The sequence below is a fragment of the Gobio gobio genome (assembly GCF_949357685.1).
Source record: "Gobio gobio genome assembly, chromosome: 11".
In the NCBI taxonomy this organism is placed as follows: Eukaryota; Metazoa; Chordata; class Actinopteri; order Cypriniformes; family Gobionidae; genus Gobio; species Gobio gobio.
Window position 1 is genome coordinate 4,058,614 of NC_137104.1, and position 27,506 is coordinate 4,086,119.

General features: G+C 43.3%; 2 protein-coding genes across 2 annotated transcripts in view; both read right to left on the minus strand.

Annotated features, from left to right (window-relative positions):
* The window catches only part of vps28 (VPS28 subunit of ESCRT-I), a 968,134-nt gene that overhangs the window by 810,708 nt on the left and 129,920 nt on the right, over positions 1 to 27,506 (minus strand). The window lies entirely within an intron of this gene.
* Positions 175 to 27,506, minus strand: LOC307133686 (proton-coupled zinc antiporter SLC30A8-like). The gene is made up of 8 exons (XM_079828895.1): positions 27,103 to 27,506; positions 21,313 to 21,461; positions 21,080 to 21,226; positions 15,657 to 15,810; positions 14,467 to 14,716; positions 13,398 to 13,503; positions 1,122 to 1,256; positions 175 to 1,039 (listed from the first exon to the last, which is right to left on the minus strand). The coding sequence occupies exons 1-8, from the start codon at positions 27,177 to 27,179 to the stop codon at positions 894 to 896; spliced, it is 1,164 nt and encodes a 387-aa protein (XP_079685021.1). The 5' UTR covers positions 27,180 to 27,506; the 3' UTR covers positions 175 to 893.

The window sequence follows — 27,506 nt, forward strand, 5'->3', positions numbered from 1 at the left end:
ACCAAGTGCAATGCAAAGCGTGGGATGCAGTGGGGTAAAGCGCGCCGCCACTGGACTCTAGAGCAGTGGAGACGTGTTCTCTGAGTGACCAATCACGCTTCTCTCTGACAATCCCATGGACGAGTCTGGGTTTGGCGGTTGCCAGGAGAACGGGACTTGCCTGACTGCATTGCCTGTCAATTCTTGCTTTCCCTGGGAATTGAACCCATGACCTTGGCGTTGCTAGCGCCATGCTCTAAACTTTGAGCTATAGGAAAACTTAATGCTTAATGCTTAAATGCTCTTAATGCTTCACCAAGACATTTTGGACAATTTAACGCTCCCATCTTTGTGGGAACAGTTTGTGGACGGCCCCTTCCTGTCCCAGCATGCACCAGTGCACAAAGCGTCTCCATAAAGACATGGATGAGCGAGTTTGGTGTGGAGGAACTTGAGTCCTGTCCTCAACCCGATAGAACAGCTTTGGGCTGAATTAGAGCGGAGACTGAGAGCCAGGCCTTCTAGAAGATTCCCCATAAACACACTCCTAAACCTTGAGGAAAGCCAGAAGAGCTGAAGCTGTTAGAGCTGCAAACTCCATATTAAACCCTACGGATTATGAATAAAGTTCATGTGCATGTAAAGGCAGGCGTCCCAAAACTTTTGGCAATATAGTCATTTCCTGACAATTCACAACAAATTCGTTTTTCCCAGCATTTTCACTGTTATACGGTAAGAGCGATAGAAGACACAAGCGATGGAAGCAAACGTTCAACAGCATATGAATCAAAACTGCCTAATGTTCCTGAATGAAATGTCGAACCCAAAAAGAGGTGTAGGACTGTGAAGCTCTGAGGGTGTTGATGGACTACTCCATTTGTGTTTTGAAAGGGTCTCTTCAGTCTAAGTGTGGTTCACTTTGCGGGGTCCTGACAGAGGCTGCAGTCCGGCCTTTGGTCCGCCTGTTGCTCCAGCTGAATGGTCACTGAATGGAAACTGTATGCGTTGAAACAGGCCTGGGTCATTTCTCTCAACACCGCCTGTGGCTCTACGGTATCATCTGAGGAGTTCACAATGAGCAGACTGGTGAATATCTCAGAATCAAACGCCACACAAAAGGCACACGGGGTTAAAAGTGTTACCTATAGCCACATGAGCCGAGAGCACCGCCTGGTTCATTGTCAGGGCCCAGATGTGAAGGTTGTGCAGGGCTTTGACACCCTTTACTCGGAGGAGACGCTCCCTCACCTCATTATAGTTCACACCAGCCGGCGTACCTGAGGAGGAGAAACACTGAAGCTGAGGAGGAGAAACACTGAAGCTGAGGAGGAGAAACACTGAAGCTGAGGAGGAGAAACACTGAAGCTGAGGAGGAGAAACACTGAAGCTGAGGAGGAGAAACACTGAAGCTGAGGAGGAGAAACACTGAAGCTGAGGAGGAGAAACACTGAAGCTGAGGAGGAGAAACACTGAGGCTGAGGAGGAGAAACACTGAAGCTGAGGAGGAGAAACACTGAAGCTGAGGAGGAGAAACACTGAAGCTGAGGAGGAGAAACACTGAGGCTGAGGAGGAGAAACACTGAGGCTGAGGAGGAGAAACACTGAAGCTGAGGAGGAGAAACACTGAAGCTGAGGAGGAGAAACACTGAGGCTGAGGAGGAGAAACACTGAGGCTGAGGAGGAGAAACACTGAAGCTGAGGAGGAGAAACACTGAAGCTGAGGAGGAGAAACACTGAGGCTGAGGAGGAGAAACACTGAAGCTGAGGAGGAGAAACACTGAAGCTGAGGAGGAGAAACACTGAGGCTGAGGAGGAGAAACACTGAAGCTGAGGAGGAGAAACACTGAAGCTGAGGAGGAGAAACACTGAGGCTGAGGAGGAGAAACACTGAGGCTGAGGAGGAGAAACACTGAAGCTGAGGAGGAGAAACACTGAAGCTGAGGAGGAGAAACACTGAGGCTGAGGAGGAGAAACACTGAAGCTGAGGAGGAGAAACACTGAGGATGAGGAGGAGAAACACTGAGGCTGAGGAGGAGAAACACTGAGGCTGAGGAGGAGAAACACTGAGGCTGAGGAGGAGAAACACTGAAGCTGAGGAGGAGAAACACTGAAGCTGAGGAGGAGAAACACTGAGGCTGAGGAGGAGAAACACTGAAGCTGAGGAGGAGAAACACTGAGGATGAGGAGGAGAAACACTGAGGCTGAGGAGGAGAAACACTGAGGATGAGGAGGAGAAACACTGAGGAGGAGAAACACTGAGGAGGAGAAACACTGAGGATGAGGAGGAGAAACACTGAAGCTGAGGAGGAGAAACACTGAAGCTGAGGAGGAGAAACACTGAAGCTGAGGAGGAGAAACACTGAGGCTGAGGAGGAGAAACACTGAGGATGAGGAGGAGAAACACTGAGGCTGAGGAGGAGAAACACTGAGGATGAGGAGGAGAAACACTGAGGATGAGGAGGAGAAACACTGAGGATGAGGAGGAGAAACACTGAAGCTGAGGAGGAGAAACACTGAGGCTGAGGAGGAGAAACACTGAGGATGAGGAGGAGAAACACTGAGGATGAGGAGGAGAAACACTGAAGCTGAGGAGGAGAAACACTGAAGCTGAGGAGGAGAAACACTGAAGCTGAGGAGGAGAAACACTGAGGCTGAGGAGGAGAAACACTGAGGCTGAGGAGGAGAAACACTGAGGCTGAGGAGGAGAAACACTGAAGCTGAGGAGGAGAAACACTGAAGCTGAGGAGGAGAAACACTGAAGCTGAGGAGGAGAAACACTGAAGCTGAGGAGGAGAAACACTGAAGCTGAGGAGGAGAAAAACTGAAGCTGAGGAGGAGAAACACTGAGGCTGAGGAGGAGAAACACTGAAGCTGAGGAGGAGAAACACTGAAGCTGAGGAGGAGAAACACTGAGGCTGAGGAGGAGAAACACTGAAGCTGAGGAGGAGAAACACTGAAGCTGAGGAGGAGAAACACTGAGGCTGAGGAGGAGAAACACTGAAGCTGAGGAGGAGAAATACTGAAGCTGAGGAGGAGAAACACTGAAGCTGAGGAGGATAAACACTGAAGCTGAGGAGGAGAAACACTGAAGCTGAGGAGGAGAAACACTGAAGCTGAGGAGGAGAAACACTGAAGCTGAGGAGGAGAAACACTGAAGCTGAGGAGGAGAAACACTGAGGCTGAGGAGGAGAAACACTGAGGCTGAGGAGGAGAAACACTGAGGCTGAGGAGGAGAAACACTGAGGCTGAGGAGGAGAAACACTGAGGATGAGGAGGAGAAACACTGAAGCTGAGGAGGAGAAACACTGAAGCTGAGGAGGAGAAACACTGAGGATGAGGAGGAGAAACACTGAAGCTGAGGAGGAGAAACACTGAGGCTGAGGAGGAGAAACACTGAGGAGGAGAAACACTGAAGCTGAGGAGGAGAAACACTGAAGCTGAGGAGGAGAAACACTGAAGCTGAGGAGGAGAAACACTGAGGCTGAGGAGGAGAAACACTGAGGCTGAGGAGGAGAAACACTGAGGCTGAGGAGGAGAAACACTGAAGCTGAGGAGGAGAAACACTGAGGCTGAGGAGGAGAAACACTGAGGCTGAGGAGGAGAAACACTGAGGCTGAGGAGGAGAAACACTGAGGCTGAGGAGGAGAAACACTGAGGCTGAGGAGGAGAAACACTGAGGCTGAGGAGGAGAAACACTGAGGTTGAGGAGGAGAAACACTGAAGCTGAGGAGGAGAAACACTGAGGCTGAGGAGGAGAAACACTGAGGCTGAGGAGGAGAAACACTGAAGCTGAGGAGGAGAAACACTGAGGCTGAGGAGGAGAAACACTGAAGCTGAGGAGGAGAAACACTGAAGCTGAGGAGGAGAAACACTGAGGCTGAGGAGGAGAAACACTGAGGCTGAGGAGGAGAAACACTGAGGCTGAGGAGGAGAAACACTGAGGCTGAGGAGGAGAAACACTGAGGCTGAGGAGGAGAAACACTGAAGCTGAGGAGGAGAAACACTGAGGCTGAGGAGGAGAAACACTGAGGCTGAGGAGGAGAAACACTGAGGCTGTGGAGGAGAAACACTGAGGCTGAGGAGGAGAAACACTGAGGCTGAGGAGGAGAAACACTGAGGCTGAGGAGGAGAAACACTGAGGCTGTGGAGGAGAAACACTGAGGCTGAGGAGGAGAAACACTGAGGCTGAGGAGGAGAAACACTGAGGCTGAGGAGGAGAAACACTGAAGCTGAGGAGGAGAAACACTGAGGCTGAGGAGGAGAAACACTGAAGCTGAGGAGGAGAAACACTGAGGCTGAGGAGGAGAAACACTGAAGCTGAGGAGGAGAAACACTGAGGCTGTGGAGGAGAAACACTGAGGCTGAGGAGGAGAAACACTGAAGCTGAGGAGGAGAAACACTGAAGCTGAGGAGGAGAAACACTGAAGCTGAGGAGGAGAAACACTGAAGCTGAGGAGGAGAAACACTGAGGCTGAGGAGGAGAAACACTGAGGCTGAGGAGGAGAAATACTGAGGCTGAGGACGAGAAACACTGAGGCTGAGGAGGAGAAACACTGAAGCTGAGGAGGAGAAACACTGAGGCTGAGGAGGAGAAACACTGAGGCTGAGGAGGAGAAACACTGAGGCTGAGGAGGAGAAACACTGAGGCTGAGGAGGAGAAACACTGAAGCTGAGGAGGAGAAACACTGAGGCTGAGGAGGAGAAACACTGAGGCTGAGGAGGAGAAACACTGAGGCTGAGGAGGAGAAACACTGAGGCTGAGGAGGAGAAACACTGAAGCTGAGGAGGAGAAACACTGAGGCTGAGGAGGAGAAACACTGAAGCTGAGGAGGAGAAACACTGAAGCTGAGGAGGAGAAACACTGAGGATGAGGAGGAGAAACACTGAAGCTGAGGAGGAGAAACACTGAAGCTGAGGAGGAGAAACACTGAAGCTGAGGAGGAGAAACACTGAAGCTGAGGAGGAGAAACACTGAAGCTGAGGAGGAGAAACACTGAAGCTGAGGAGGAGAAACACTGAAGCTGAGGAGGAGAAACACTGAGGCTGAGGAGGAGAAACACTGAAGCTGAGGAGGAGAAACACTGAAGCTGAGGAGGAGAAACACTGAGGATGAGGAGGAGAAACACTGAAGCTGAGGAGGAGAAACACTGAAGCTGAGGAGGAGAAACACTGAAGCTGAGGAGGAGAAACACTGAAGCTGAGGAGGAGAAACACTGAGGCTGAGGAGGAGAAACACTGAAGCTGAGGAGGAGAAACACTGAAGCTGAGGAGGAGAAACACTGAGGCTGAGGAGGAGAAACACTGAGGCTGAGGAGGAGAAACACTGAAGCTGAGGAGGAGAAACACTGAGGTTGAGGAGGAGAAACACTGAGGCTGAGGAGGAGAAACACTGAGGCTGAGGAGGAGAAACACTGAGGTTGAGGAGGAGAAACACTGAAGCTGAGGAGGAGAAACACTGAAGCTGAGGAGGAGAAACACTGAGGCTGTGGAGGAGAAACACTGAGGCTGAGGAGGAGAAACACTGAGGATGAGGAGGAGAAACACTGAGGCTGAGGAGGAGAAACACTGAGGATGAGGAGGAGAAACACTGAGGATGAGGAGGAGAAACACTGAGGATGAGGAGGAGAAACACTGAAGCTGAGGAGGAGAAACACTGAGGATGAGGAGGAGAAACACTGAGGATGAGGAGGAGAAACACTGAAGCTGAGGAGGAGAAACACTGAGGCTGAGGAGGAGAAACACTGAGGATGAGGAGGAGAAACACTGAGGCTGAGGAGGAGAAACACTGAGGATGAGGAGGAGAAACACTGAGGATGAGGAGGAGAAACACTGAGGCTGAGGAGGAGAAACACTGAGGATGAGGAGGAGAAACACTGAGGATGAGGAGGAGAACCACTGAAGCTGAGGAGGAGAAACACTGAGGCTGAGGAGGAGAAACACTGAAGCTGAGGAGGAGAAACACTGAAGCTGAGGAGGAGAAACACTGAAGCTGAGGAGGAGAAACACTGAAGCTGAGGAGGAGAAACACTGAAGCTGAGGAGGAGAAACACTGAAGCTGAGGAGGAGAAACACTGAGGCTGAGGAGGAGAAACACTGAGGCTGAGGAGGAGAAACACTGAGGCTGAGGAGGAGAAACACTGAGGCTGAGGAGGAGAAACACTGAGGATGAGGAGGAGAAACACTGAAGCTGAGGAGGAGAAACACTGAAGCTGAGGAGGAGAAACACTGAGGAGGAGAAACACTGAAGCTGAGGAGGAGAAACACTGAAGCTGAGGAGGAGAAACACTGAAGCTGAGGAGGAGAAACACTGAGGCTGAGGAGGAGAAACACTGAGGCTGAGGAGGAGAAACACTGAAGCTGAGGAGGAGAAACACTGAAGCTGAGGAGGAGAAACACTGAAGCTGAGGAGGAGAAACACTGAGGCTGAGGAGGAGAAACACTGAGGCTGAGGAGGAGAAACACTGAGGCTGAGGAGGAGAAACACTGAAGCTGAGGAGGAGAAACACTGAGGCTGAGGAGGAGAAACACTGAGGCTGAGGAGGAGAAACACTGAGGCTGAGGAGGAGAAACACTGAGGCTGAGGAGGAGAAACACTGAGGCTGAGGAGGAGAAACACTGAAGCTGAGGAGGAGAAACACTGAGGCTGAGGAGGAGAAACACTGAGGCTGAGGAGGAGAAACACTGAAGCTGAGGAGGAGAAACACTGAGGCTGAGGAGGAGAAACACTGAAGCTGAGGAGGAGAAACACTGAGGCTGAGGAGGAGAAACACTGAAGCTGAGGAGGAGAAACACTGAGGCTGAGGAGGAGAAACACTGAGGCTGAGGAGGAGAAACACTGAGGCTGAGGAGGAGAAACACTGAGGCTGAGGAGGAGAAACACTGAGGCTGAGGAGGAGAAACACTGAGGCTGAGGAGGAGAAACACTGAAGCTGAGGAGGAGAAACACTGAGGCTGTGGAGGAGAAACACTGAGGCTGAGGAGGAGAAACACTGAGGCTGAGGAGGAGAAACACTGAGGCTGAGGAGGAGAAACACTGAGGCTGTGGAGGAGAAACACTGAGGCTGAGGAGGAGAAACACTGAGGCTGAGGAGGAGAAACACTGAGGCTGAGGAGGAGAAACACTGAAGCTGAGGAGGAGAAACACTGAGGCTGAGGAGGAGAAACACTGAAGCTGAGGAGGAGAAACACTGAGGCTGAGGAGGAGAAACACTGAAGCTGAGGAGGAGAAACACTGAGGCTGAGGAGGAGAAACACTGAGCCTGAGGAGGAGAAACACTGAGACTGAGGAGGAGAAACACTGAGGCTGAGGAGGAGAAACACTGAGGCTGAGGAGGAGAAACACTGAGGCTGAGGAGGAGAAACACTGAAGCTGAGGAGGAGAAACACTGAGGCTGAGGAGGAGAAACACTGAGGCTGAGGAGGAGAAACACTGAGGCTGAGGAGGAGAAACACTGAGGCTGAGGAGGAGAAACACTGAGGCTGAGGAGGAGAAACACTGAAGCTGAGGAGGAGAAACACTGAGGTTGAGGAGGAGAAACACTGAAGCTGAGGAGGAGAAACACTGAAGCTGAGGAGGAGAAACACTGAGGCTGAGGAGGAGAAACACTGAAGCTGAGGAGGAGAAACACTGAAGCTGAGGAGGAGAAACACTGAGGCTGAGGAGGAGAAACACTGAGGCTGAGGAGGAGAAACACTGAAGCTGAGGAGGAGAAACACTGAAGCTGAGGAGGAGAAACACTGAAGCTGAGGAGGAGAAACACTGAGGAGGAGAAACACTGTGGCTGAGGAGGAGAAACACTGAGGCTGAGGAGGAGAAACACTGAGGAGGAGAAACACTGAGGCTGAGGAGGAGAAACACTGAGGCTGAGGAGGAGAAACACTGAGGCTGAGGAGGAGAAACACTGAAGCTGAGGAGGAGAAACACTGAAGCTGAGGAGGAGAAACACTGAGGCTGAGGAGGAGAAACACTGAGGCTGAGGAGAAACACTGAGGCTGAGGAGGAGAAATGCTGAGGCTGAGGAGGAGAAACACTGAGGCTGAGGAGGAGAAACACTGAGGCTGAGGAGGAGAAAACACTGAAGCTGAGGAGGAGAAGCACTGAAGCTGAGGAGGAGAAACACTGAAGCTGAGGAGGAGAAACACTGAAGCTGAGGAGGAGAAACACTGAGGATAAGGAGGAGAAACACTGAGGCTGAGGAGGAGAAACACTGAGGCTGAGGAGGAGAAACACTGAGGCTGAAGAGGAGAAACACTGAGGCTGAGGAGGAGAAACACTGAGGCTGAGGAGGAGAAACACTGAGGCTGAGGAGGAGAAACACTGAGGCTGAGGAAGAGAAACACTGAGGCTGAGGAGGAGAAACACTGAGGCTGAGGAGGAGAAACACTGAAGCTGAGGAGGAGAAACACTGAAGCTGAGGAGGAGAAACACTGAAGCTGAGGAGGAGAAACACTGAAGCTGAGGAGGAGAAACACTGAGGCTGAGGAGGAGAAACACTGAGGCTGAGGAGGAGAAACACTGAGGCTGAGGAGGAGAAACACTGAAGCTGAGGAGAAGAAACACTGAGGCTGAGGAGGAGAAACACTGAGGCTGAGGAGGAGAAACACTGAGGCTGAGGAGGAGAAACACTGAGGCTGAGGAGGAGAAACACTGAAGCTGAGGAGGAGAAACACTGAAGCTGAGGAGGAAAAACACTGAGGCTGAGGAGGAGAAACACTGAAGCTGAGGAGGAAAAACACTGAGGCTGAGGAGGAGAAACACTGAGGCTGAGGAGGAGAAACACTGAGGCTGAGGAGGAGAAACACTGAAGCTGAGGAGGAGAAACACTGAAGCTGAGGAGGAGAAACACTGAGGCTGAGGAGGAGAAACACTGAAGCTGAGGAGGAGAAACACTGAAGCTGAGGAGGAGAAACACTGAGGCTGAGGAGGAGAAACACTGAAGCTGAGGAGGAGAAACACTGAAGCTGAGGAGGAAAAACACTGAGGCTGAGGAGGAGAAACACTGAAGCTGAGGAGGAGAAACACTGATGCTGAGGAGGAGAAACACTGAGGCTGAGGAGGAGAAACACTGAAGCTGAGGAGGAAAAACACTGAGGCTGAGGAGGAGAAACACTGAGGCTGAGGAGGAGAAACACTGAGGCTGAGGAGGAGAAACACTGAAGCTGAGGAGGAGAAACACTGAAGCTGAGGAGGAGAAACACTGAAGCTGAGGAGGAGAAACACTGAAGCTGAGGAGGAGAAACACTGAGGCTGAGGAGGAGAAACACTGAGGCTGAGGAGGAGAAACACTGAGGCTGAGGAGGAGAAACACTGAAGCTGAGGAGGAGAAACACTGAGGCTGAGGAGGAGAAACACTGAGGCTGAGGAGGAGAAACACTGAGGTTGAGGAGGAGAAACACTGAGGCTGAGGAGGAGAAACACTGAAGCTGAGGAGGAGAAACACTGAGGCTGAGGAGGAGAAACACTGAGGCTGAGGAGGAGAAACACTGAAGCTGAGGAGGAGAAACACTGAGGCTGAGGAGGAGAAACACTGAGGCTGAGGAGGAGAAACACTGAGGTTGAGGAGGAGAAACACTGAGGCTGAGGAGGAGAAACACTGAAGCTGAGGAGGAGAAACACTGAGGCTGAGGAGGAGAAACACTGAGGCTGAGGAGGAGAAACACTGAGGCTGAGGAGAAACACTGAGGCTGAGGAGGAGAAACACTGAGGCTGAGGAGGAGAAACACTGAGGCTGAGGAGGAGAAACACTGAGGCTGAGGAGGAGAAAACACTGAAGCTGAGGAGGAGAAGCACTGAAGCTGAGGAGGAGAAACACTGAGGCTGAGGAGGAGAAACACTGAAGCTGAGGAGGAGAAACACTGAAGCTGAGGAGGAGAAACACTGAAGCTGAGGAGGAGAAACACTGAAGCTGAGGAGGAGAAACACTGAAGCTGAGGAGGAGAAACACTGAGGCTGAGGAGGAGAAACACTGAGGCTGAGGAGGAGAAACACTGAGGATGAGGAGGAGAAACACTGAGGCTGAGGAGGAGAAACACTGAGGCTGAGGAGGAGAAACACTGAGGCTGAAGAGGAGAAACACTGAGGCTGAGGAGGAGAAACACTGAGGCTGAGGAGGAGAAACACTGAGGCTGAGGAGGAGAAACACTGAGGCTGAGGAAGAGAAACACTGAGGCTGAGGAGGAGAAACACTGAAGCTGAGGAGGAGAAACACTGAAGCTGAGGAGGAGAAACACTGAAGCTGAGGAGGAGAAACACTGAAGCTGAGGAGGAGAAACACTGAGGCTGAGGAGGAGAAACACTGAAGCTGAGGAGGAGAAACACTGAAGCTGAGGAGGAGAAACACTGAGGCTGAGGAGGAGAAACACTGAGGAGGAGAAACACTGAGGATGAGGAGGAGAAACACTGAGGCTGAGGAGGAGAAACACTGAAGCTGAGGAGGAGAAACACTGAAGCTGAGGAGGAGAAACACTGAGGCTGAGGAGGAGAAACACTGAGGAGGAGAAACACTGAGGATGAGGAGGAGAAACACTGAGGCTGAGGAGGAGAAACACTGAGGAGGAGAAACACTGAGGCTGAGGAGGAGAAACACTGAGGCTGAGGAGGAGAAACACTGAGGGGGAGAAACACTGAGGCTGAGGAGGAGAAACACTGAGGAGGAGAAACACTGAAGCTGAGGAGGAGAAACACTGAAGCTGAGGAGGAGAAACACTGAAGCTGAGGAGGAGAAACACTGAAGCTGAGGAGGAGAAACACTGAGGCTGAGGAGGAGAAACACTGAAGCTGAGGAGGAGAAACACTGAGGCTGAGGAGGAGAAACACTGAGGCTGAGGAGGAGAAACACTGAGGCTGAGGAGGAGAAACACTGAGGCTGAGGAGGAGAAACACTGAGGAGGAGAAACACTGTGGCTGAGGAGGAGAAACACTGAGGCTGAGGAGGAGAAACACTGAGGAGGAGAAACACTGAGGCTGAGGAGGAGAAACACTGAGGCTGAGGAGGAGAAACACTGAGGCTGAGGAGGAGAAACACTGAAGCTGAGGAGGAGAAACACTGAAGCTGAGGAGGAGAAACACTGAGGCTGAGGAGGAGAAACTGAGGAGGTCGGATTAACATCGCTCTGTTCCAGGACATGAGAAGAGCACATGAAAAATTAAACAACCTTTCACAGAATGCCTATAGTGGCCATTAAAACAGCTACTATTTATTTATAGAGACTAAAACTATCAATTAATCTAGCAGTCAGAAGTTGGAGATATAAAGTCAGTTGGACAGATCATCATTCTTTATTGAGTCATTGAATCATTCATCAATCAATTCACTCAAAAACACTTGATTAATTCTGGAAAGAAACCAGTGTGAGTGAGTCATTGAATCATTCATCAATCCATTTGTTCAAAAACACTGAATCATTCAGGAATGAAACCAAAGATATAGAGTCATAGTGAGTGAGTCATTGAATCATTCATCAATCAGTTTGTTCAAAAACACTGAATCATTCAGGAACGAAACCAGTGATGGTCGTAGTGAGTGAGTCATTGAATCATTCATCAATCAGTTTGTTCAAAAACACTGAATCATTCAGGAAAGAAACCAGTGATGGTCATAATGAGTGAGTCATTGAATCATTCATCAATCGATTGATTCATTCAGGAATGAAATCAATGATGGTCATAGTGAGTGGGTCATTGAATCATTCATCAATCCATTTGTTCAAAAACACTGAATCATTCAGGAAAGAAACCAATGATGGTCATAGTGAGTGAGTCATTGAATCATTCATCAATCCATTTGTTCAAAAACACTGAATCATTCAGGAAAGAAACCAGTGATGGTCATAGTGAGTGAGCCATTGAATCATTCATCAATCAATTGATTCATTCAGGAACAAAACCAGTGATGGTCATTGTGAGTGAGCCATTGAATCATTCATCAATCGATTGATTCATTTAGGAACGAAACCAGTGACGGTCATTGTGAGTGAATCATTGAATCATTCATCAATTCATTTGTTCAAAAACCCTAAATCATTCAGGAACGAATCCAGTGATGGTCATAGTGAGTGAGTCATTGAATCATTCGTCAATCGATTGATTAATTCAGGAACAAAACCAGTGATGGTCATAGTGAGTAAGTCATTAAATCATTCATCAATTGATTGATTCATTCAGGAACGAAACCACTGATAGTCATAGTGAGTGAGTCATTGAATCATTCATCAATCCATTTGTTCAAAAACACTGAATCATTCAGGAACGAAACCAGTGATAGTCATTGTGAGTGAGTCATTGAATCATTCATCAATCCATTTGTTCAAACACACTGAATCATTCAGGAACGAAACCAGTGATAGTCATTGGGAGTGAGTCATTGAATCATTCATCAATCCCTTTGTTCAAACACACTGAATCATTCAGGAACGAAACCAGTGATAGTCATTGTGAGTGAGTCATTGAATCATTTATCAATTGATTCGCTCAAAAAACATTGATTCGTTCAGGAATGAAACCTGTGATGCTCATAGTGAGTGAGTCACTGAATCATTCATCAATCAGTTTGTTTAAAAACACTGAATCATTCAGAAATGAAACCAGTGATAGTCATAGTGAGTGAGTCATTGAATCATTCATCAATCCATTTGTTCAAAAACACTGAATCATTCAGAAACTAAACCAATGATGGTCGTAGGGAGTGAGTCATTGAATCATTCATCAATCGATTCGCTCCAAAAACATTGATTCATTCAGGAATGAAACCTGTGATGCTCATAGTGAGTGAGTCACTGAATCATTCATCAATCTATTTGTTAAAAAACACTGAATCGTTCAGAAATGAAACCAGTGATAGTCATAGTGAGTGAGTCATTGAATCATTCCTCAATCCATTTGTTCAAAAACACTGAATCATTCAGGAACGAAACCTGTGATGGTCATTGTGAGCGAGTCATTGAATCATTCATCAATTGATTAGTTCAAAAACACTGAATCATTCAGGAATGAAACCAGTGATGGTCATTGTGAGTGAATCATTGAATCATTCATCAATCGATTGATTAATTCAGGAACTAATCCAGTTATGGTCATAGTGAGTGAGTCATTGAATCATTCATCATTCGATTGATTTATTCAGGAACAAAACCTGTGTACGGTCATTGTGAGTGAATCATTGAATCATTCATCAATCGATTGGGATTCATTCAGGATCAAAACACCACTACTGTATCGTACGTTTCTATGAGACGCACAACAGATTCTCTTTTAGCTTTGTTTGCAACTACTTTCAGTGGTCCAACAAAAATAGACAAAGTAACTTATAATACAATGTGTAAAATGTAAGTTACTCTAAAATGAACTTGTTGTTTATTGAACTGTCTTATAAATGTCATCATTAGCTTCTAATGTCACAGGCACAGACAAGAGATTTTACCTTCCATTAAGACGATGATAATGTCCCTCATGATGGTGAACGTGGTTCCCAGGACAAACAGGGAAAACAGGAAGGTGCAGATGGGATCTGCAATCTTATATTCAGGCTGTAAAAAGAGAAGAATTCAGTTCATTAGCATCACGCTGTTCAGAGAACATAACATTTACATTGCAACTTAAAGGATTAGTTCACTTTTAAATAAACTTTTGCTGATAATTTACTCACCCAATGTCATCCAAGATGTCCATGTCTTTCTTTCTGCAGTCGAAAAGAAATTAAGGTTTTGGATGAAAACATTCCAGGGGTTTTCTCCATATAATGGACTTCAATGGGCTCCAAACGGTTCAAGGTCCAAATGACAGTTTCAGTGCAGCTTCAAAGGGCTTTAAACGACACCAGATGATGAATAAGGGTCTTATCTAGACAAACCATCAGTTTCTGAGAGAAACCCAGCAGTATTTATGCTATTATTTTACCTCTTATCAGACGAGCGTCATCATCTCTGAGCTCCGCCATAACTTCCGCCAAGTGAGGTCAAATTTGATCGTGGTCATAGATGTATACGTAGATGCCTCATTAGCGCCTGCACGGATCAGAAGAATGAGGCATCTACTATCGATATATCTATAACCACGATCAAATTTGACCTCACTCTCCGGAAGTTATGGCGGAGCTCAGAGACGATCACGTTCGTCTGATAAGAGGTAAAATAATAGCATAAATACTGCTGGGTTTCTCGCAGAAACTGATGGTTTGTCTAGATCAGACCCTTATTCATCATCTGGTGTCGTTTAAAGCCCTTTGAAGCTGCACTGAAACTGTCATTTGGACCTTGAACCGTTTGGGGCCCATTGAAGTCCATTATATGGAGAAACATCCTGGACTGTTTTCATCCAAAACATTCATTTCTTTTCGACTGCAGAAAGAAAGACATGGACATCTTGGATGACATGGGGTGAGTAAATTATCAGCAAAAGTTTATTTTAAAGTGAACTAATCCTTTAATGGCAGCATTAGCTGGGTCATCGGTTAGGACTCATCAAGTCTCTAAGAATATAAAACGTCTTACCTTGAAAAAGATGATGAGGGCACTGACCAGCACACTGATACTCTGCAGAAGGTCTCCGATCACATGGACGAATGCCGCCCTTACGCTGGCATTAGCTTGCTGTCTTTTTCCAGACTCTTGATCCTCTACGTCACACGGGTTCGGGTCAGAATGGCCGTGTCCGTTTTCCTTCCCATGCTCGTGACTGTGACCTCCGCTCAGACCGCCGTGACTATGGCCATGACCCGACTGATGCAGAGTCAGCGCCATTCTACACACAGAACAACAGAGAGAAAGACATTTTCACAGCAAATAACTGTTTCGCTAAAATGCCAAATACATTAAAGGATTAGTTCACTTTTAAATAAACTTTTGCTGATAATTCACTCACCCCCATGTCATCCAAGATGTCCATGTCTTTCTTTCTGCAGTCGAAAAGAAATTAAGGTTTTGGATGAAAACAGTCCAGGGTTTTTCTCCATATAATGGACTTCAATGGGCTCCAAACGGTTCAAGGTCCAAATGACAGTTTCAGTGCAGCTTCAAAGGGCTTTAAACGACACCAGATGATGAATAAGGGTCTGATCTAGACAAACCATCAGTTTCTGTGAGAAACCCAGCAGTATTTATGCTATTATTTTAGCTCTTAACAGAGGAACGTGATCGTCTCTGAGCTCAGCCATGACTTCCGGAGAGTGAGGTCAAATTTGATCGTGGTTATAGATATATCGATAGTAGATGCCTCATTCTACTGATCCGTGCAGGTGCTAATGAGGCATCTACGTATACATCTATGACCACGATCAATTTTGACCTCACTTGGCGGAAGTTATGGCTGAGCTCAGAGATGATCACGCTCGTCTGATAAGAGGTAAAATAATAGCATAAATACTGCTGGGTTTCTCACAGAAACTGATGGTTTGTCTAGATAAGACCCTTATTCATCATCTGGTGTCGTTTAAAGCCCTTTGAAGCTGCACTGAAACTGTCATTTGGACCTTGAACCGTTTGGGTCCCATTGAAGTCCATTATATGGAGAACAATCCTGGACTGTTTTCATCCAAAACCTTAATTTCTTTTCGACTGCAGAAAGAAAGACATGGACATCTTGGATGACATGGGGGTGAGTAAATTATCAGCAAAAGTTTATTTAAAAGTGAACTAATCCTTGAAATGAGTTATTAGGGCTATAAATGAGGGTTTAGTCTCACATAATGTTGGCCAGGACAGCACAGCCAGAGGTGATGAGCATCACAGTGCCCTCAATAGTGAAGTCATCGTCAATGAGCCTTTCCACAGCCAGATACACCAGAACGCCCGTCACCAGCCAGATAGTGAAGATGGACAGCAGAGCGCCCAGGATTTCTGAAAACACCCAGGGATAAAGTTCCAGTTCTTCCAGTTCACTATATACTCAGAACACATCTAGGGAATACACCAATCAGACATAAGATTATGCTGACCCGCCGAGGCATGGCCTCCACTGGACCCCTGAAGGAGTGCTGTGGTCAGGCCCGGTTCCAGAATCAAATCACTGAGGGTGCTTCTGAAATTACTGAGGGTGCTCTAGTGCAGATAGGCTAAGCCAGGGGTTTTCAAACTGGGGTCCTGGGACCCCCAGGGGTCCTCCAGAAGTTTCTAAGGGGTCCCCAGGAAATTAAAAAAAAAAAAAAAAAGACAAAGCAAAAATGGATAAAGTCTACCAAACATTCCAAATGTTTCAATTCTAAATATTTCTCACCTTTCTTGCCGTATACATACTTTCCAGAATTGTATCTTTCTAGTGAGTTTTTCTCACTATAGTCCCCTTTGTCTCGCTCACTGGGGTATTAAAGGATTAGTTCACTTTTAAATAAACTTTTGCTGATAATTTACTCACCCCCATGTCATCCAAGATGTCCATGTCTTTCTTTCTGCAGTCGAAAAGAAATTAAGGTTTTGGATGAAAACATTACAGGGTTTTTCTCCATATAATGGACTTCAATGGGCTCCAAACGGTTCAAGGTCCAAATGACAGTTTCAGTGCAGCTTCAAAGGGCTTTAAACGACACCAGATGATGAATAAGGGTCTTATCTAGACAAACCATCAGTTTCTGAGAGAAACCCAGCAGTATTTATGCTATTATTTTACCTCTTATCAGACGAGTGGGATCATCTCTGAGCTCCGCCATAACTTCCGCCAAGTGAGGTCAAATTAGATTGTGGTCATAGATGTATACGTAGATGCCTCATTAGCGACTGCACGGATCAGTAGAATGAGGCATCTACTATCGATATGTCTATGACCACGATCGTATTTGACCTTACTTGCCGAAAGTTATGGCTGAGCTCAGAGACGATCGCGTTTCTCCTTTTAAGAGGTAAAATAATAGCATAAATACTGCTGGGTTTCTCACAGAAACTGATGGTTTGTCTAGATAAGACCCTTATTCATCATCTGGTGTCGTTTAAAGCCCTTTGAAGCTGCACTGAAACTGTCATTTGGACCTTGAACCGTTTGGAGCCCATTGAAGTCCATTATATGGAGAAAAACCCTGGACTGTTTTCATCCAAAACCTTAATTTCTTTTCGACTGCAGAAAGAAAGACATGGACATCTTGGATGACATGGGGGTGAGTGAATTATCAGCAAAAGTTTATTTAAAAGTGCCTTTAATGCAGTTTTCTTAACGCAGTACGTAAGATGCTTACATAAAATTATTGTGAAAGTTGCTTATACAAATAATTTTGAATTGAAAATGGTCTTCTTCAGGTTTAAACTTCCAACATTACGTATAGCAAATTTCATTTAGGAAACAATATGTTGTATTTATAATGTCACACTTACTATTTATCTGTTTAACATTTTAAAGGTTTTTACCATACATAAAAAATATATTTTAGGAAGGGGGTCCCTCATAAAAGGTTCATCATATTTGGGGGTCCTTGGCATCATAAAGTTTGAAAACCCCTGGGCTAAACAACGGCTCCACCATAGCAGAGTAAAGTGAGAAATGTATGATTATTTATTTACAAATCATCACTTTTACCAATAATTGGAATTCCAAAAATATTTTGCTGCAAATTGTCTATTAATCTATTAGTCTGCCTTTACATTGCATTAAAGCTTTACTGTTATTTTAACGTCATCTTCCTGCACTGCAAAAAATGCTTTTCTTACTTAGTATTTTTGTCTTGTTTTCAGTCCAAATATCTAAAAAATCTTACATTAAGAAGCATTTACTAGACAAGCAAAAGTTTTTGTCTTGTTTTGGGGGAAAATAACTAAAAAATGAAGGGAGTTTTTGCTTAAAATAAGCAAAATAATCTGCCAACGGGGTAAGCAAAATAATCTTAATTCAAACAGAAAACAAGATTATTTTGCTTACCCCATTGGCAGATTATTTTGCTTATTTTAAGCAAAAAAAAAACTCAATTTTGAGTTATTTCCCCCCAAAACAAGACAAAAACTTTTGTCTAGTAAATGCTTCTTAATGTAAGATTTTTTTTTAGATATTTGGACTGAAAACAAGACAAAAATACTAAGTAAGAAAATGTTTTTTTGCAGTGTGAGAACCAGAAAAAAAGGTATTGTGTTTTTATTTTTAAATTCCTATGTTATATGCTATATCCTCTGCTCTGTAGAGGACACCACAACCCATTTATTGAGAAAATGAAAAGACATGAATAGACAAACAACGGGATTTTTTGGGTAATAATACTTTATTAATGGGTAATAATATTTTCATAAGAATGTCTTGTATTTCATAAGAATATCCAGACTTAAAACTGTGTATGTTGTCAGAGAAATTCGCTAAAATATAATTTCCTCTACAGAGGCAAAACCTCTATTCTGGGTCTCAGGAGGACATTTCTGTCTCATGCAGAGTGGCATTTATATTTAGATATTTAGATGTCACTTTTGAAAATTTGCTGCATGCGATTGGCCGTCGGTCTTAGCAACAATAGTTTTATTCAATGAATGTTATATTGACTGTAGCCTTGAAAGCGAGCCACGATCGCTACGATCAAGAAAATGCTGTTGCTTTGTCAGTTCATCGCGATCTCACAAATTTCCATTATAAAAATGAAGTTGTCAACAATAAATCTCTTACTTACATCGTGTCTTGACTTTGTTAATGAGAGGTTTCGCAGAAACTGGCGTTTTGAGCGGTGAGATTCTGATCGCGTTCGAGAGAGCAATATCTTTGATTGGCTACATTACTCACCGCTGTAAATAGATGCATGTGATGCTCTCAAGATCTCGGACACAAATGTGCAAATCTGTTTCGCCAATATTATTACAGTATCAACTGAGGGTGCTTTTGCTTGCGTTTGAGCACCCTTGTAGAAGCGGGCCTGGCTGTGGTATCTGGCCCCAATATGTTAGCAGCAGATCCTTTAAGTCCTGTAAGTTGCGAGGTGAGATGGATCGGACTTGTTTGTTCAGCTCATCCCACAGATGCTCGATTGGATTGAGATCTGGGGAATTTGGAGGCCAAGTCAACGCCTCAAACTCATTCCTGAAGCATTTGTGTTTTGTGGCGGCGCATTATCTGCTGAAAGAGCCACAGACACAGGGATGTGTAGCGGGCAATAGTAGCGATAGTGGAAGCGTTTGGTGCAGAATTCTGTTATAAACCACAGATATCAGATCAAACACAGCTGATGTGGAAACAACATGAGCGAGGATCAGGAGTTTCAGTCACAAATCACCAACATTCACCATGAGTTACTGTAGTAACAGTACATTTTTTTACACACTTTTTCCAGCACTTCAAATCTCTAAATATTATCAAATTTTAATGTTATTTTTAATGTGGTGATTTGTAAAACTAAAAGTTTAAAGGGGTATTGTGGAAGAAATAGTTGAATGTTTTTTATTAATTATTCCTTTAATAATCACTGAAGCTGTTCAGTTCAGTGTGAGACTTTAAAAGAACAATAGTAACCTATATTTAATAAGAGCAGAATATTTCAAATTTCCCTATAAATTCATATTACTGTTGTTTATTAAAGTTAATTTTATCTGCCTATCAATTCATAAACCTTTGATATGTATATTGTATATTACAAAATGGTGCCTATATATACTGTGGAAGAGCCGGGGTTTTTTTACATGCTGAACGTTTTGGACCCCAGGTATGTGCAACAAAAGCCGCAAATATTAAAAAATAAAAAAATAAAGTTAAAACTTGTTTTGAACAATTTCTTTGTTACCTGCAGATTGATTTTAAGTACGAGGGGGGAAAAAATCGATTTAAATCGTAAATCGGATGTTTTGTGAAAAAATCTGGGATTTTTTTTTGGCCCAGTTCCTTCCTTGGAGCACTTTTGATAGAGACTGACCACAGCGGACCGGGAACAGCCCACAAGAGCTGCAGTTTTGGAGATGCTCTGACCCAGTCACCTAACCATCACAATCTGGACCTCGTCAAACTCCCTTTTTCCTGCTTCTAACACATAAACTCTGAGGACGAAATGTTCACTTGCTGCCTAATGTATCCCACCCTCTAACAGGAGATCATCAGTGTTATTCACTTCCTGATTGGTGTATATTAGGGATGCAACAACACAGCAAGTCCACGGTTCAATACATACCTCGGTTTTTAACCACAGTTTTCGGTTCGGTTCTGATGGCTTGTCACATCAGTTTTTTGTTATTCTATTCTTAGGCGACAGGAACAGTAAGAGGTTAAGGAGAAAAAAGAATATTTTTTATTGCAATACTTTTCTTTTTTTTTACTTAAAAGACTTGAAAACCCTTACTTAAACTTAAAACTTTACTTAAAAAAAAACCTTGTACACATTCCTAGTGTATTGTAAAATATAAAAATAAATATATATAAAGATTTACACTGGCAGCTCAGAGCTGTACAGCTGCATTTAAGTATGAAATTGAATTAAAATACACTATAAAATATACACTGATTCTTATTAAAGCTACTGTATTAGTGTTTCAATCTAGAGCAGTGAGTGATTTTCTCTTTGTCTTTTGTTGTTGTATTAACATTAAAGGGATATTTCACTCAAAAATGAAAATTCTGTCATCGAGAAATGAATACAGGTTTGGAACAATATTAGAGTGAGTAAATAATGGCATCATTTTAGGACAGCGTGTTCACTATAGGCTGCGCCGCTGTCAATTAAAGACCTGCACGCATCTAATATACAGACACACGCGATTTTACTTTCACTTTAGACATAACCGACTGTGTTTATGTTAACCTTGTGTGTATTTGACAGTATTAGCGCAGTAAGACGACTTAGTTCAGTAATCACATGTTTGACAGGCGTTTAGTGCGCGCGCTGGGAAAAGCGCATGTTTAAACCGCGCACGTGAATGAGCCGGCAAGGCTTTAAAACGCATGCAAATAATGAACTTTCGTGATTGTGAATGACTCTAGTGTTCCGTGAGTATAACTCTTCACACTAGCGTGAATGTATGTTGCGTTGTTCGGTATTGGGATGGAGGCAAATTATAGAATTAATTAATTATTTAAATGCAAAACCGAAAAAAAAAACGCAATTCACAAGCGTGTATTGAACCGTGAATGCCGTACCAAATGGTTCAATATTATATTGAGAATTGTGGCATCCCAAGTGTATTTTGGTACATGATTTCCCACATTTGTCCTACAATCCCGGGTGTTTACCTGCTCGATGCCAGCCGTAGCTGAGAGTGCGTGTCGCCGGTCTGGAGGACAGCCACAGCGAGCACAGGCTGATGATGAAGCTGGTGAGGTCCACCAGCAGGTGGGCGGCATCCGTCATCACCGCCAGACTTCCAGCAAAATACCCACCTGTACACAGAGCAGACAGACGTGCATCAGAGACCCTGTGTGTGTGTGCAGAAACATCCAGCCAATCAGCAGGAAGGGTCACACACCTAATATCTCGCCCACCATGAAGACCAGACAGACGACTGAGACGATGTACAGACGCTTCTTGGCGAGCTTTCTCTCCCGCTCTCGGTCCTCCAGGGCACGGCTGTTATCATGACAGTGTTTTCCGTCTTTCATCTCACCTGTGGACAAACTGGGAGGAATATAACAGTCATTAACAGTGTTGGGGGTCACGCATTACAAGTAGGGATGTGACGGTGAGGAAATTTCCCCACCGGTTAATTGATGTGTGACAACACCGGTAATACCGGTATCACCGGCAGAGGCTTTTAAATCACTAATTCTATCTAACCGAAAGTAACATGCACACGACCGCTCTGAACTGAAAACGCGCCAGTGCGCGCACTCCGTGAATGACAGTCTGTAAATGCGCGCTCTGTGAGGCCATGGGTGCATCTCAATCAGTTCCCTAGTTCAGTAGTCAGGGCACTGATCAAGCATTGATCAGTCTATGATCGAGATGCACGCCATGAATGAATAACAGTTCGTCCGTAAAGCCTTTATACTCGGTGCGCGCGGCAAAAATAAATGCGCGCAGTCAGCGTAGCGCGGAGGCTCGCACTGCGGAGCCAGGCGAAAGTAAACAATGCGCGCTCTGTGCGGCCGTGCACATTTTACTTTCGGTTTTGAATTAGCGCCAATTCGGCTGCGGTTTTCTTGAATTGTGGGTTCATTAGCCTATTATTTTTAATGAAAAACACAACAACAAAAGAAATGACAAACTCCCTTAAATAGGCGCTTTTACGTTTCGCTTTGAAACCAAATCTTCCACAATCATCTCAGTCAGCTCCTCACTCTTAAATCTGATGAATGACTCCTGCCGCTGCCGAGACTCACGGTCGGATCCTGCTTTATTAAGCACATACGTTCAGTTTTTATTTGTATTGTCTGTTCTCTAACTGAACTAAATTATTTTATTACTATAAAAAAATCAAAAAGACGGTGGGCAAGTGATGTAACCGGTGTTGAGTCTGGACACCGGTAACACCGGCAACACCGACTATTGTAGCAAGCCTAATTACAAGTAACTTGAGTTACGAATAATATTACTTTTTCCAAGTAACTAGTAAAGTAACGCATTACTTTTCAAATTCACAACAAAATATCAGAGTTACTTTTTCACATTAATTTGACTGACAGCTCTCCTGCCCCCATGTTGAGAAAAATAAGTGCAGAGGCGTGTGTGTGTGTGTGTGTGTGTGTGTGTGTGTGTGTGTGTGTGTGTGTGTGTGAACATGATGGTTATTGTAGTTCTAGACTAAATGTGAGCATTTATTCATCTCACTTGCACAATAAAGATTCTGTACTCCTCAAAATGAATACAATCAGTCAAATGCAAAATCAGAGTACTATACAAACCTCCAATAATTAAATGTTAAATAAAACAACTATTTTTATGCATTTAATCTACCTTTATATTTAATTGACCAATGTCTTGCTGCTGACCTTTGATGATGAAAATTACTAGATTTTTGGTTTTATTGGGAAAACTTTTTTCTCCTGCGTCCTATTCTTCATTATCCAGAGCTGCGCCCTCTACTGTTCATGCGGGAATTTGCATTTTTACCTCAGCCTGGGGCTTATTATTTCAATTTTGGTATGAAGAGGTCTTTACCGTTGCACAAAAATATAACTTTTTTGTTATAAAAACAAAACAAAAACAAAAACAAGCCCAGCCCAGGTGAGAAAAAGTAACGCAAAAGTACCGTAACGCATTACCTTTCTTAAAAAGTAACGGAGTAACTCAATTAGTTACTTTTTAAGGGAGTAACTCAATATTGTAATGCATTACTTTTCAAAGTAACTTTCCCCAACACTGATCATTAACATAAATCAATCTCATGGATATCTTGATAGGTTTGATTTGGCGGCACGTTTATGTCTGATGGAGACTACATGTATGAAAATTCACCTGCAACCTCCCAATGTTATTCCTGGTATCTTTAGAACATGCTTGTGTTTTATATTGAGCTACTATTTCTATAAAACAGGGATGCAGACGGGTGAGGGGTAAAAAAAGGTGAGAACATTGAAAACATTCTCAGAGGTCAGGACACTTCTTTATAAATATATTTGCTTTTCCTGCTCATTTCTCGACATTATTAACCCCTTTTTCAACGCCTTTTTTTTGTATCATATATTTTAGTAATTATCATAAATTAGGTATCATTTCAAAGCTTACAAACTCAAAATTAATCCGGGGAAAACCGTTTTGAAATCGGACATTGTGTTACCATGGAAACGGGACTCTAAATTATTCTAGCGGGCTCCTCCCCCTAGTGGGCGGCGTCATGTTTCATATTACAACAATTATTTTAACTACTTTAATATCGAAATCTTTTCCAATCTTGACAAAACACATATCGTCAGTCTCAAGGTTACATATTTGGTGACTGTTTTGTGATGGAAGTGATATTTGGACAGAAATTTACAGGAAAATGCATCAAAAAAACAATCAATGGAATGTGAATGACACCCGCTGGCTATATTTGGTACAGCGCCTAAACAAAATCTCATGGGGACTTCAATTTTTGAATCAACTTCAAATTTGGAACACAACTTGGTTAGACATATGGCTTTGATTTTATAGTAATTTTGGGTAAAACATTTTTTGTAAAATATATATTTTACATGAAATATAAAATATTTAGTACAGTATTTTTCATTTACAGTAAATTTAAACTTCCATAACTTTTTCATACTTTCATATTTTGAATTGCTTTCACTTCAGCAATAATCTGCCGAGTGTCTTCTTTAAAACGAGACCAAACATTAGTCTATATTCCAAAGCATTCTTGAATGGATCTACACAAATCTCGTAGGTGACCTATTTTGATCTCAAAAAGGTGAAGGAGTTTGACCTATGATAAAAGAAAAATATGACCTGGAGATTATTTTAGTTCTCTCATGTGTAAATATTGACTAAGAAGCTTATATAAGACCTAAAGTTACCTCTGAAAAAGCTTCAGTTGATTGTAGGTCAAATCCACTTATTCCTCTGTTTTAAAGGCAGGGTAGGGATTTGATCCAGTAATATATGTGTTATGCTGAAAGACTCTGATAGCAATCACTAAGTTAAGTGGTCTAATGTACACATATATATATATATTGTCTGTGGAAGGCGTAGGACCATTAAATGTTCGTCCAATCACAGCATTCGGTGAGACATCACATGCTGTGAGTTGAAACGTTTAGACCCCAAAGATGAGGTTTATTAGTTTCCATTCAGATACTTTATTATATATCCTTTCTACTCACTATAATAATCTACTGTTAAAAGTATCATGTATTTCTTTAAATCCAATTTGTATTCATTTATATTAATCCTTAATCGAATAGATTAATACATAATCACATTTTTATTCATTCATTTTTTACATTTTACTATATGTAAATGTAACATTTAATCACTTTATTTATTTATTTTATTCTAATTTATTTAAGTACTTAATTTGATATATATACACTCTAAAAAATGCTGGGTTAAAAATAACACAAGTTGGGTTGAAAATGGACTAACCCAGCAATTGGGTTGTTTTAATCCAGCGAATGGGTTGTTTTAACCCAGTGAATGAGTTGTTTTAACCCAGCGGTTGGGTTAAATGTTTGCTTAAAACAACCCAATTGCTGTGTTAGTCAATTTTCAACCCAACTTGGGTTGTTTTTAACCCAGCATTTTTTAGAGTGAAGCCAAAAGCGTTTTAAATATTTAAAAAGTCATACATATCTAAAATAGGCCTATTTACATATTTAAAAAGTCATTAGAGCTTAAACTTGCCAAATAATTAATTTAGCAAATTATGGCATATATTATTATTCAACCACCCACACTTAAAAAAATGCTGGGTTAAAAACCAACCCAAGTTGGGTTGAAAATGGACTAACCCAGCAATTGGGATGTTTTAACCCAGTGAATGGGTTGTTTTAACCCAGCGGTTGGGTTAAATGTTTGCTTAAAACAACCCAATCGCAGGGTTAAAACAACCCAATTGCTGTGTTAGTCCATTTTCAACCCAACTAGGGTTGTTTTTAATCCAGCATTTTTTAGAGTGAAGCCAAAAGCGACAATATTTAAAAAGTCATATTTAAAAAGTCATACATATTTAAAATATTTACATATTTAAAAAGTCATTAGAGCTTAAGCTTGCCAAATAATTAATTTAACAAATTAGGGCATATATTATTATTCAACCACCTACACTCTAAAAAATGCCGGGTTAAAAACCAACCCAAGTTGGGTTGAAAATGGACTAACCCAGCAATTGGGTTGTTTTAACCCAGTGAATGCGCTGTTTTAACCCAGTGAATGGGTTGTTTTAACCCAGTGAATGGGTTGTTTTAACCCAGCGAATGGGTCGTTTTACATTTACATTTATGCATTTGCAGATGCTTTTATCCAAAGTGAATGGGTTGTTTTAATCCAGCAATTGGGTTGTTTTAACCCAGTGAATGGGTTGTTTTAACCCAGCGGTTGGGTTAAATGTTTGCTTAAAACAACCCAATTGCAGGGTTAAAACAACCCAATTGCTGTGTTAGTCCATTTTCAACCCAACTTGGGTTGTTTTTAACCCAGCATTTTTTAGAGTGAAGCCAAAAGCGACAATATTTAAAAGTCATATTTAAAAAGTCAGAGCTTAAGCTTGCCAAATAATTAATTTAACAAATTAGGGCATATATTATTATTCAACCACCTACCCTCTAAAAAATGCTGGGTTAAAAACCAACCCAAGTTGGGTTGAAAATTGACTAACCCAGCAATTGGGTTGTTTTAAGCAAACATTTAACCCAACCGCTGGGTTAAAACGACCCAATTGCTGGGTCAGTCCATTTTTAACCCAACTTGGGTTATTTTTAACCCAATATTTTTTTAGAGTGTAGTTTATTTGGTAACACTTTAGAATAGTGGTCATTAGTTAATATTAGTTAACATGAACTAATAATGAACTGCACTTATAAAGCATTTATGTATCTTAATGTTAATTTCAACATTTACTAATGCATTATCAAAATCTTGTTAACATTAGTTAATGCAGTGTGAACTAACATGAACAAACCATGAACATAACTAACGATAAGATGAACAAATACATTAACAAATGTACTGCGCATGGTTAGTTCATGTTCGTACATTAAGTTAACTAATGACCATTATTCTAAAGTGTTACCGTTTATTGATCACAAAAAGAATACTGATTTCCTGACTTTTTGGCTGGCATGAAATATAGAATGACTCGAATGCAACAAGCTCGTAATCACGACTTCTGAAATTATGAAATGTCATACTTCCCACTTCTGAAGTCGTGATTAAGAGCTCATCGCATTCAAATTTTGACTTGAGAGGGCTTGCTCGTGTCCAAATTGTTTAAAATGGGAAACTACTATAATCCCGATAGCACGTGAAAGCACAGTCGGGTGTTCATCACCCGGATTAGGGCGCAGTGCAAAGTTTGCACACCACTGAGTGTGTGTGTGTGTGTGTGTGTGTGTGTGTGTGTGTGTGTGTGTGTGTGTGTGTGAGAGAGAGAGAGAGAGAGAGAGAGAGAGAGAGAGAGAGAGAGAGAGAGAGAGAGAGAGAGAGAGAGAGAGAGAGAGAGAGAGACCACTGAGACCTTGTGCAACAGCATAACAGTCACGAAAAGAGGAAGAGTAAAATAAACATAATTTATCACTGTTAAATAAAACGCAAAGTGAATGAATGGGACACTTTTTGCCATTGAGATGACTTGTGTCAACCCTATTTTACAACATTAAAACAAACACAACAATCCGCTTACCTTTCTGTCGTGATGGTGTACATTTTTGCCCCGTTTTCCGTGACCAAATGGATCTTTTCCGGATCTTTGTGGACCATGGCTCGAGTTTCCCCCTCACTGAGAGTTTGAAAGCCCTCTTTCCGCAGTGTTATGGATCTAAAATGCTCAAATGCAGATGATAAACAGTGAGACTCGAGCTGTCCGCATCCTGAGGTGAAGAGTGCCGATGAGGCTCAGTGCAAAAGCGCTGTTATTTCAAGCCTTGTGACCGCGAACCGTGTGCAGATTCTGGTCAAACTTCTTCCATCTGGAGCACAATAACACAATCATTCAGAGATGCTGTATTTACAGTAGCCTATGGTGAACTCACGGACATATTTCCCATAAATGCTCAGACGTCTGTACCTTTTAGATGTGATTAGGCT